General features: G+C 43.0%; 1 protein-coding gene across 4 annotated transcripts in view; it reads right to left on the bottom strand.

Moving 5' to 3' along the window:
* LCMT2 (leucine carboxyl methyltransferase 2) overlaps nt 1-12,651 on the bottom strand; it is a 34,998-nt gene that overhangs the window by 15,766 nt on the left and 6,581 nt on the right. For all 4 annotated transcript variants that reach the window (XR_012763233.1, XR_012763234.1, XM_075414465.1 and 1 more), the window contains exons 6-11: nt 12,060-12,249; nt 11,534-11,641; nt 9,425-9,515; nt 7,112-7,366; nt 5,448-5,678; nt 1,227-1,324 (exon numbers count right to left, since the gene is read on the bottom strand). Coding sequence is in view for 2 of the 4 variants with exons in the window: in XM_075414465.1 (XP_075270580.1) it covers nt 1,227-1,324; nt 5,448-5,678; nt 7,112-7,366; nt 9,425-9,515; nt 11,534-11,641; nt 12,060-12,249 (973 nt within the window). In the remaining 2 variants the exon portion in view is untranslated. The remainder of the gene's footprint in view (nt 1-1,226; nt 1,325-5,447; nt 5,679-7,111; nt 7,367-9,424; nt 9,516-11,533; nt 11,642-12,059; nt 12,250-12,651) is intronic.

Genomic DNA, 12,651 nt, shown 5'->3' with positions numbered 1-12,651 from the left:
TCCCTTAAATCATCACGTTCTACTGGTTTGAGAGAGGATACGGAATCCTCCGTATCATGTGTCCTGTCTGCCTGACAAGTCCTGTCCCAGGAAAGGCAGGGTGCGGTTCCAGCAGACAATCTCCTTCTCAGACTCCCTGATACTCCTCAACCTACTCACCTCCTCCCAGAGCTCTGCACTAAACTGAGGAGTTCCTCTACCTGAGTGCACCTCTCACAGGTCTGCTCACTGCTGCTGTCTGGTACTGGTACACGTGTAGGGCACAGCCTGCATCCTGACCCCTGGGTAGCAGCAGGTTCCCATTGGAGCTCTGCCTGGGAAGCTGTGTCAGTTCCGGACCTAGACTTCCGCCAGACAGATACCATCGCTCCCTGTTTGAGCCGGCAAAGTTAAAGCACCCTTCCATGCAAACCGCCACGCAACCTGCCACACCCTGGCTGACACGCCACGCCCTGCCTGCCCTGGTCGCAGCGCTCCTGGTCACTAGTGAACCCTAGGGGTTTCTTTTATAGATGTGGGGCGATTGGCTACGGTTGCTCCTGGCCTCATCTCTGTGCTCCCGGCCTCGTCTCTGTGCTCCCCTGAGGCTTCCCTGGTTCAGGAAAACCCCCTGCACACCATGCTACGGCATCCACTGCGGATTCTACCAGAACCAGAGCTGCTTGCCTTGGTGACGGAGAACAATCGCAAGGAACTCTTATCAACATGTATAAATGCCTAATGGGGGAGATAAAAGAAGACAGAGACAGAATGTTCTCAGTAGTATCCAGCGACAGGCCAAGAGGCAACCGGCACAAATTGAAATACAAAAAAAATCCACTTAAACATACAAACCCCTCACATTTTACCATAAGGGTGGTCAAGCGCTGGAATAGGTGGCCCAAAGAGGTTGTGGAGTCTCCATCTTTGGAGATAACCAAAACATAACTGGACAAAATCCTAAGCAACCTGTTCTAGTTAGACCTGCTTTAAGCAAGGCTGCTGGACTAGATGCTTTCCAGATGTCCCTTCCAGCCTCAGCTCTTCTGTGAAGACTGTATTCCACTAAATAGCACGGTGTTTAGAAGTTAGCTCTAACTCTAATCACCATGGAGTCTGACAGTACTGGCAATGCCATCGCTTCAGTATGGTAATACCACTGTGATTTAGTTGGGCTTCCAATATAGCAGCATGCCCCTATGAAGTGAAGGCAATTTCTACTACCCAGGGCCTCCCTAAGTTCTTACCACAGTGCAGGAAAGTTCTTCAGCGTGCAGGAAATACCAATCCCCTAGCACAGGCTCCATAGCAGAGCGGCCACCATATAGAAACAGGTACTTCTCACCTACAGAAAAAGACAGCCAAGCAAAAAGAGAAGTTAGAATTTGGTATGTCACAAAAGCAAAAATTCCTGTTTGCATAGAAGGGGAGCTGACCAAAGACAGAAACTAATGCAGTCAGGCAGAAGTTTTATACGCTGTTTATATTAAGACATCCTGCAACCTGACAACCATTTCCAGACTTCAGCAACAAATGCAAATTGTTTCACAGATACAGGAACTACTCTTGTATCGAGATCTTTTATGAGACACATAGAAGACTAGATATTTTTACTAAGAAGCTGTATTCTTCACATTTGTGGTCATTCAGAAGACCCCCATGTCGTGGTTTAGCCCGAGCCAGCAAACAGGCAGATGTTCCTTGGTCTTCCCCTCACCCCCAGTGGGATGGGAGGAGAATCGGGGAAAAAAAGGCAAAACGCATGGGTTAGGATAAAGACAGTTTAACAGAACAGTAAAGAAGAAAAATAACAACAATAATACTGATAAAAAGAAAATACAGAGCAAGGAATACACAGGGCAATTACCCTCCCCTGGCCAGCTCCCCCACTTAAACAGCAAGCATGATGTCACATGGTATCGAATATCCCATTTGTTTGGCCAGTTTGGGTCAGCCTTGTGCCTGCTGTGTCCCCTTCCAGCTTCTTGTGAAAATTAACCCTATCCCAGCCGAACCCAGGACACCCCATCATCCACTCATATTCTGTAGTTTTCGAATGTTTAAGGTCTGAATGGAAATCACACATTATAGTCTCAAAACCAAAAGGAGAAAACATGTTTTTTAATATATGTAACAGACTTAAGTAATGAAAATTTAGGCAATGGAAAGCTTACAACTGTACGATTAATAAAACTAGGAAACCCTAAGTACATAAATCACAGCAACACAATGATGTCTGTTTATCCCAAGAAAACAGATAAATCCTCATAAGACAACATGTATTTGTTCATACAAAAGGGAGATAATGATAATTTAAGTGTGCAGGAGTTCATCTGGAGAAGCCTCAAAAAGGAGGTACAAAAGGTGCAAAAGTACTTTGGGTAAATTTCAAGAATGTGCGTCAACTGCATTATGCCCTGTCAGCTAACTTTTTCATAATGGACTGTGCAAATAAAATAAGTGTTGGTCACTTACTTCAGCTACAAAGCAAATTCAAGGCAAAAATAAGGTTATAAAATAGTCTGACAAAGACAAAAAAACAATGTATTGTTTATAAAATTTTATTTACTCATTTAACATTTGCTTCAATATAAAATTTTGACTGGAAAGCTGAACCCTAAACTGTATTATGATGTTAATGAAACACTGCTCCACAAATGCACAGTATGTTCCAGACTAGACTAACAAGTGCTTAACAATACCCCTGGTGTTCCCGTTCAATAGCTCCCTGCCAGCTAGTAGAGAATGAAACAGCTTAAGAAAGGACAGCTTTCACTTGCTGAATTCCACTAGTCCCACCACTGACTTGCCAACAACTGCTGAAGTTTTTGCCCCTTACAGTCAATATCTTTTACTAGACAAACCTTCAGCGTGCCACTTCAGCGCTTGATTCTAGACCTATTCAGAACTACTGAATATTTGGCAATTGCTACTAGAAGGTTAGCATTTCTCCTGAGGTACTTCTCTTGGATAAAGGGATAGGGATCCTGCTCCATTATGCTCCAGAATTATAATATTATCCTTCGAGAGGAAGTTCTGAAACTTCTTTCTGGTGTGATCAAGCATGAATAACTTTAACCATAAATGATCTCAAAGAATCAGTCTTCCAGAACAGATTACATCCCTAAATTTCAATTCTACATACCACTGGGGATTAAGTGGTATATGACATAGGAAATTCACATATTTCAAGTGTCAAGAAGAGATCTCAAAGCTTCTTTTGATTTCTTTTCTACTGGCAGGCTTGAGAAGTGGGCCAATATGAACCTCATGAATTTCAACAAGGCCAAGTGCAAGGTCCTAAACCTGGGTCAGGGCAATACCGAGTACCGATACAGACTAGAGGATGAATGGATTGAGAGCAGCCCTGCAGAAAAGGACTTGGGGATACCGGCAGATGAAAAATTAGATATGAGCCAGCACAGCAATGTACACTTGCAGTCCAGAAAGCCGATCATATCCTGGGCTGCATAAAAAGAAGTATGGCCAGCAGGTCAAGGAAGGTGAGATCCCACCTGGAGTACTGCATCCAGCTTTGGGGTCCTCAGCACAAGACAGACATGGATGTGTTAGAGTGGGTCCAGAGAAGTCCATGAAAATGATCAGAGGGCTGACACACCTCTCCTATGAGGAAAGTCTGAAAGAGTTGGAATTGTTTAGCCTAGAGAAGAGAAGGCTCTGGGGAGACCTTACTGTGACCTTTCAATACTTAGAGGGGGCTTATAAGAAAGACCGAGAGAGACTTTTTACCAGGGCCTGTAGTGACGAGGGGAAATGGTTTTAAACTAAAAAAGCGTAGATTTAGACTACATGTAAGAAAGAAATTCTTTTCTGTGAGGGTGGTGAGACACTGAAGCAGGTTGCCCAGAGAAGCTGTGGATGCCCCATCCCTGGAAGCATTCAAGGTCAGGTTGGATGGGGCTTTGAGCAACCTGATCTAGTGAAAGGTGTACCTGCCCATGGCAGGGGGGCTGGAACTAGACGATCTTTAAAGGTCCCTTCCAACCCAAACCATTCTATGATTCCACAATTTACATAATGGCAGAACAGTATTCTCCATTCTGGTTTTTGTTCCTTTACTAGTAATTCTTAACGCTAAGAATTCTTAACATTTGCTTTGTTTTTCTTTTAAGCATCCGTTTAGATTTACAAAGCCTCACTCACTAACAGTGCTAGGAGCATAGAGGCAAAACAGGGCTGGGGGCGGGGCTCAAATAATATTCTGCCTCAGCTACTTCCAGACCCATCCCAGTGGAGCAATCAAGTGGTAAAAGGCTCATTTCCTCAAGAAGAGCACAGAGAGGCAGTGGCAGGTATGCAGGCAAAAGAATCCCAATTACAGGCTTATAGATTCAGACAATCTGTCCCGGCTCCTCCCAGGGCTGTCCCAGAGCTATCAGCCCCACTGTCCAGCTGTGAAACCCATCAAAATGAGTGCATAAGAACCACTTTCTGGAGCACCTTTGAGGGGGTACTGCCTAAAGGTATGGGACACATAAGATGCAGGGAAAAGCATTTGAGGTTTGCGTAAGACTTACTACAGGATACTCCGGAGAGGAACCAGAGGCAGGAAAAGGGATGGATTTAGGTGTCTGGGGAGGTACAAACACAGAAAGATAGGGGGATAAAAAGATAAAAAGGGCTAGTCACATGTAAACAGGCTGCTGGTCAGTATGCCTGTCTGGTCACATCCTGCACCTCGAAGAAGAGCAGCTGAAAACGAGTTTTTTCATTTCTGAGTAGGTGTGTTTGTGAGAAGGGAGCCAACCAAAATGCAGTTGCAAGTATATATTGTAGCATTTTCAAAAATGCATTTTGAGCCTTTTTTGGCATTACACAGTCACATATATTTTCATTCCTGCCCTGCATCTAGAAAACTAACAAGATTGCAGCTCATCTATAAGAAAAGTCATTATAACAAGGTATCTGCTTTACAGGTTCTGTAATGAATCAACCATGTATTAATGGCATAGACAGTTGAAATCCTGCTCAACCACTACATCAACCAATTCAGTTGCTCAGTTCAGGAAACTCAGCTGAGACTGCTCAGTCTTTCCCTTTTGTCAGATTTAGTAAAGCCTGACAAACAAAAAAGGCACAACAAGAACTGGATAGATACGATAAGAAAAATAAATTCAAATGAAGTTTAAGCATTAAGTCTCTAAGCCCAGGGAAAAAAATCACCACTGGAACAGGATCTTTATGAAAAGTAATTGGATTCTCTGAAGTGGTGATAAATCTATTGAGATCATATTCTTTCCAAAACGTTCAGCAAAAATCTACTGTTTCAGACAAAGGAATACAATGCACCAACATTAACTGTATAGTCTGTACTACAAAAAAGTAAGGCTATATCATGACAATTTGCCTTCTAGACCTCACTGTCTGGAAAGGACAGCCCCATATATTCCTGAATTTGTATACCTCTGCATATCTACAGCCATTTCCACTCTTTCCAGGCTTTTTACCTTTGAATATTACTTCAGTTGTACTGTGTCTCCAACGCAAAGTAGCTGGTTCAGCAGCAGACTGCAGACGTACAAGCTCCACTGTAATGTCATCTGGGTCCAAGGCATTACACATTTCAGGGAACTTTAACCACAACATTCCCAAGCCTGCACTTGATGGGGATGTTCGTCCTCCTACCACCAGCGCCAGACTGCTGGAGAGACATGACACAGTATGGTGCAACCGCTCATCTGCAGAGATACAAAACATCACGGTTCACACCAATCTGTAATAAACCAAAGCATATAAGATTTGTTCTCAAACTGGTTGGAAGGTGAAGGAGGCCCCCCCCCCCTTCCCTCTTACCTTGGTATTTGCTGTATTGTTAATGTGCAACCCTTGCATAACCACTTCCTTAATCATTGTCGAAAGAATAAAGCGGGGATTTCTATGTACTGGGTCAACATGACCAAATAAGGAAAGGAACTGATCCACAACGTGGAGGAAGACTACGGCCTTCATCCTCACGACCACCAGAGGGACCAGAGCGACCCCCTAGCAACAGCATGCGCAGCCACAGAAGGAGACCAGGATGTGCTACGTGGCACTGGAACTACTGAACTATAAAAAGGGACTCTGGGGGAGGTGGGGTGCGGACCGTTGGTGGAGCAAGAGACTCCCCAGTCTGCCCAGTGCTGTTTTGCCTGCTTCATCACTTGCTTAAATAATTTCTATTGCTAATAAATTCACACTTGATTAATTAACAATTGGCTCCTCAATTTGGATTCGTCACGGGAGGCGAGCATCTATAACAAATCTTTCTCCCATTAAATCTACAGAATCATAGAATAATTTAGGGTGGAAAAGACCCTTAAGATCATCAAGTCCAACCGTAAGTCTAGCACTGCCAAGTCCACCACTAAACTATGTCCTTAAGTGTCTCAAGCACTAGGCAGCTTGTTCCAATGCTTGATGACACTTTCAGCGAAGAAATTTTTCCTAATACCCAATCTAAACCTCCCCTGGCAGAACTTGAAGCCATTTGCTCTCGTCCTATCACTTGTTACTTGAGAAAAGAGACTGACACTCACTTCACTACAACCTCCTTTCAGGTCGCTGTAGAGAATGATAAGGTCCCCCTTCAGCCTCTTTTTCTCCAGACTAAACAATCCCAGTTCCCTCAGTCGCTCCTCATAAGACTTGTTCTCTAGACCTTTCATCAGCTTCATTACCCTTCTCCGGACACGCTCCAGCACCTCAGTGTCCTTGTAGTGAGGTGCCCAAAACTGAACACGACACTCCAGGTGCGGCCTCACCGGTGCTGAGTACGGGGGCACAATCACTTCCCTCTTCCCGCTGGCCACACTATTCCTGATCCAAGCCAGGATGCCATTGGCCTTCTTGGCCACCTGGGCACACTGCTGGCTCATGTTCAGCCGGCTGTCGACCACCACCCCCAGGTCCTTTTCCACCAGGCAGGTTTCCAGCCACTCTTCCCCAAGCCTATAGCGTTGCATGGGGTTGCTGTGACCCAAATGGAGGACCCGGCACTTCGCATTCAGAACCTTCAGACCTCTTTGACTGGCAGCATAACTGCGCTGTGACATCACTTTTCCACTAGACATTATTTCATTGTTAGCACAAAAATGTCCTCCTTACACTTGCCATCAGTATGGGAACTCACCCCTTTTATCAGGATTTTCTTTTTTCACACAGCCAGCTTTCCAGTAGCCTGCATGCTTAATCAGCACATGAAAACTTCTCATACGACAGTGCTGTCCATCCTCCTCCCCAAAACCTCCAGTGGTTAGAATCACATTGGGTTTTATAAGAACAGAGTGGTGACCATAACGTCTCAGGCCAGAAATATCAGAGTGCATTGTACACACTGCTGCAGTGATACTCCCAGCCATCCTGACAGGACCATCACGATGAGGAACTGTACGCCAAAGAAAACCAAAGAACAAACAAGAATCAGGGACTACATTTTAAATGAGATTAAGGAAGTCTGTTCAGCTTTTCAAGGAAAAAAAAATAATGAAGCAAGTTCACAGAGCACACAGAGAATTTGACATGCCCTAGAAATCAAGCTGTAATGATTTAAACTACCACTGTGCCAACTTTCAACCTCTGTTTACTGCTCCCTCAAATCCTGACACAGTTCTGAGACTGCTTTAATGGGGTGGAAATAACACTGGCTAAGAGACTACAGTGTCCTAAACTGCTGTAGCAAGATAGGAATCACTGCAATTCCTTCAAAACGAGTACCTTTCTGATCAAGTCAGTATTTGGCTACTTAAACAGCAAAGAAGAGCAGAAAAAGAACAAACACCTGGAAGATGGATTTCGAAGTTTCCTGCTATATTTTGATTCTACCTTCACAAATGCATTGAGACAAAGTTCTAAAGCATGACAAATAATTTGTGTTAATTCCAGTGGTCCCACTACAAAAAAACATTTTCAGTTATCTAAATCTTCTAATTCTTGTGTTATAAAAGGTTATGAGGTGGAGGAGAAGTAGCTCTCAGTCTACGCCATACCCAGAAAAATTGCCTGTAATGAATGTTGTTTAGTACAAGACCCTACTTTCTATTGTTTGAGGACAAAAAAACTTTCATCTCCTTGGGCTTAAATGTCTTTCTACAGATGGATCTTTTTAAGACTGAGGGGGTTTTTTATTTCAGAAAATATATTTACCTTGCTCTGTTTGGAAGATTTAGTACTTGCACTCTTTTGAACAGCGATCCAAATGTATTTGAGAGGATAGGTGGGCACACATACTGTTATTTGAGACATGCCTTTTGCCATTCCCAGTAAAATATATCTACGTATGGATAATCTACCAGACTTTGAAGGCTCTTGCTATCAGTTTTCAATACAACAGAGACAGCAGCAGAAAGACCCTACTCCTGCTTCTAATGAATGAAGTGTCTTCACTGTATTAAAGTCAGTTAAGCAGATGTCGGGGGGGGGGGTGTTGACTTAAGGATAGATCCTATGCATTTAGGAGCCTTCACAGGTTTAACATAAGGACCAGTGACAATAACACAGTGTATTTAACCACACCCATGTTCATTTAGCTTTGATTTCACTACATGCTTTCAGATCTAAACAAGACACAACACAATGGACTCAGTGGCCTTGTTGGCTTAAGGAATGCCATCCTGCCTTACCCTTATCCAGCTGCTTTTTCTGCTCCCTAGAACACAGATTTTCACTTTCAGTTGCAGACAACTACTTGTGGTGCTATACTGTGAACAAGACTAGTGAAATGAAACAGGTTAAAAACATCCTTCTGCTTTCAATCCTGAAAAAGGAAGCAAGCAGGCAAAAGCAGGAATTTCTTGGACTGCTACTGCTGCCAAGTCCTTTTTATCATGAAAACACAGTCTTGGTCTTGGCTTTTCCCCAGCTGTACTACTTTTCCCCCATCTAAAAAAAAGCAGCATGCAGATTTAAAAGCATTTCAGAAACAGAAATACTAGATGTACGATTCCACCCACAGGGAATAACAAAACACAGCAGAAACTTCGTGACATGCTCTTGAGTGCTCTGCTGGACAATACTTTGACAGTGCAGTAGGTAAAACATAACAGCCTTTTGGGAACTGGAAGGCTAGAAAGGCTGAGAGAGCAATGTACACAGGCAAGCAGGAATAAATTGAAACCTGAGAGTCTGTGGGATCACAAAAATGAGAGGAGGAACAAGGTAGACTGGCACTGCAGCCATGCACTGGCAGGCCCCGCATATAAACAGAAGGAAGAGCTGTTCAGACTGGAAGGTTCAATAAACTGAAAGAATGAAACTGATCAGAACCACCAGAGTCGTGACGTGGCCCTGCCCTTGCTATGGACAGCAGAACCACTGTTAGAAGGATGAAGAAAGCTACTCATGGCAGCATCCCATCTGTTCCTTCCAGGGTTTTACTGTCTCCTAAAATCTCTCGGAGAAGCCTGCATGAGATAAAAGAATACTACGAAAACTAGTTATTATGTACCTGTCATATTGGGTAACAATGGAGTCCAGGAAGGTTCCATCCCCTTTGACGCAGTCAACACAAAGTAATGAGAACACTTCAGATGCCATTCCTGTAGCAAGCCCAAAGAAGAAAACAAACAATCCACCTCAAAATCTTAGAGCAAGCAGTAGTAAGGATCTCAGAATGGCCAGGGTGATCACATCAAAGATCAACCTAGTCTAGCACTGTTCCCAACAGTGGCCAAAGTCAGAAGACTGAAGTTGAATCTGAGAAAGAACAAGTGCATAAATACCTTCTTCACCCCAACTTCAAAAATTTACAGCTCAGGGATTTTCAGAGCAAGAAGCTGTGTCTTTCTATTGAACAGTCCTTGATGGATTTCTGATTCATGAACCTACCAGTTGCTTTTGAACTCACATCAGCATTTATCTTTTGTAACACAAAAAGGTGTGGCGAGGAGTTCCATAGCTTAATTACATGTTGCATGAGGAACTTTTTTTTATTTTTGAATCAGCTGCCCTTTAAGCTTCCCAGTTCTGATCATAGAAAAGAGTGAGGGCTATACACCCAGAGGGATTAAGGTTTTTTACAGGTCATGGAATATAAGTGATCCCAAAGAAATCACAAATGTTCAAAGGTGCAACATGGTCTCTGCTGGGTGATAATACATAAATACGATTTCCAGCCTGGCCTTGGAATCACTAAGAGGCAGAAGCACAAGCAAAAGGACTGTACCGGAAGTCAGTAGCAATACTGGAGTCCACCCTGGCTTTTACGGACATTAGAGAATTAAGTATGTTCATTCCCGTGGGTGGGATACATTCAGCCATCTACATGACTAGAAGGCATAAACATGAGGCACAAGAAACCACAAAATTAGCATCATTGCCCCAACTTCTACCAGAAATAAAAAGCGTCTTTTGAAAAGTGATATGCAAAAATTAATGCAAATACTGAAAATGGAAGAATTCATCCCTAGGCAAATTATTGTAAAAATGAGTCGCCCTCAGCACTAAGTGTGTATTTTACATTTTTTATCTAATTCAGTCAAGCTTGTTTCCAGTAAGACCTGGATCTTACTTTATCTCTATCTCAAAAGCTAATTGTAGAGCTCTCTGTTCATATATCTTACTCCTATGCACATTTTTCAGCTTGGGCTTGTGTACATGTTAACCTCCTCTACAAGTAAAATGATAGATGTCTTTACTTTCTCACTGCATGAGCAATTGCCTTGATCCACAATAATTCCTGTAGACATTCCTATACCACTTTGCAAATCTGCCAGCATCTTTGTCATCGCTTTTGCATTCATGTAGCAGAGCAGATCATGCATGTTGGCAAAATAAATGCAAGCACATTAAATTCTTTTCATACTGCAGGCTGTTACATTTCTAGAGAGAATTACAGAGAACCACAAAATCAAAAGGGAAACTTCTAGTAAGTATCCTATAGGATATTTATCTTAAGTTACTCAGTATCTTTGACTTCTCCACTTCAGATAGTCACAAACTTTGCCAGCAGTTAACATAAAAATGGCAAAGAACAGAGTCATAGTTAAATCGTTAATGTAGGAATGGCTGTATTAAGTTAGACCAAAAAATATCTGAAACTAGTAACCTGTATCCAACAACAACAAACAGTAAAAGCCTACAGAAATGCAAGAGAGCATGACAAGTGCATCTGCTTCCCCCAGGAATGCTCCCAACTATTTGCAGTCAGGAACCTCATGTCAGGTGTATTTTTATGTACTCAGTAACCCTGAATGGATTTCTCTTTCATTAAAATAATTGCCCCTTGAACTCATGCAAACTTTTAGCATCTGCACCATCTTTTATAGCACCAGCTAGTTTGTAATGCTAAGACTGTCTCCTTGAGAGAACACTCACTAAAGAAGGAACAAGAAGCTTTTCTAACACCAAAGAGGGTCTTCTTCCAGTGATACCTGTCCCAGCTTCACATGGAGCTTCCTGCGGGCTCTGCATTAACTAAGTCTGATTCAAGATCCTTTCTGCCTACGTGAACGCTTATGCCTCAGCAGCTCTTGTACAGAACTGTGACCACAAGAAATTGCAGACACCTTATCACACCAAAGCCAGGTCACTGGTGTTCAGAATAAACGAGGCTTACCTCATATTCATCAAAAGGCTCCAGAGCCTGCACTCTTTGCTGCTCATCTTCCGGAGTACAACAGCTGAAAAACTCATTCATATCCATGACGCTGCACTCAGTCCAGCCCTAAAACAAAAATACCTCAAAACTATTACCTCTGGAAGGACTTCCCATAAGAAAACAAAGACCCTAAACTAAACACCTGCGTGAGCCTTTAAGACTGTCTGGCAGGAACAACAGCAGCCCAGAATCTGGTGAGGATAGATCCCTCACCTGTAAAGCTCTTAAGAATTTAATTTATTATATCAAAAATCTTAGAGGAACCCATCTTGCCTTAATCCCACACCAGAAATTAGGCTGCAAGTTGGCTGGAAGGACCTTCAAATGACTAGTCATGCTACTAGAGAAGGCAGCGTCTCAGCCGTGGCCCTGTCTGCTTTAACCCATTAACTGACACAGATGATGACTTCCAAAATTATTTAATGTTACAATCTTTCCCAGGTAAATCACGCTTCATGTGTGCCCTAGAGGTGCAGGTACTTACCTTTCCAAAAAAGCGCCTCTGCTGTGCCTCACAATCAGGGTACTGTGTCAAAGAATGAAGTGCAGAGTTCAGCTGGCTAAAGTGGTGCTGCATGACACGTCCAAAGGGGTCCTCTGGGTGCATCTGCTCATACAGCAGAAAGCATGCCTGAGAGAAATGCTCTGCTGCCCACTGAATCAAGGCATCTGACCTGTCAGGCAAATTGTGCATAAGAAATTAAATAGTTGAGGGCCCACCTATCTTATGGTAGATGCAATATATCTCCCTGCAACACCATAAAGCACACTATTAACACATCCTGACAGAGGTAATACACAGAAGAGAATCCTGTGCATCTCCTGCCCAGTCTGTGCAGAGAACTCAGGGGATGAGAACAAAAAACTCAAAATCACTCATTCGACGTTTTTCTTCTTCTTTTATTCCTCCCTCTTAAGATGTCATGTGGACATCAATTACCCTACCACAATTATGATGTAAACAGCTGTTGGGAACTTCCACAGAATTCCTGAGGCTTTAGTTGTAAGACAGCAGGTCTCCCAGCCCCAGGTGACATACATACAAAGAAGCTTATTCTTTTCATTTTACCACCTAG

The sequence above is a fragment of the Opisthocomus hoazin genome, chromosome 1 (assembly GCF_030867145.1).
Source record: "Opisthocomus hoazin isolate bOpiHoa1 chromosome 1, bOpiHoa1.hap1, whole genome shotgun sequence".
In the NCBI taxonomy this organism is placed as follows: domain Eukaryota; kingdom Metazoa; phylum Chordata; class Aves; order Opisthocomiformes; family Opisthocomidae; genus Opisthocomus; species Opisthocomus hoazin.
The sequence above is the reverse complement of the archived record's forward strand: the minus strand, read 5'-3'. Positions and strand labels throughout refer to the sequence as shown.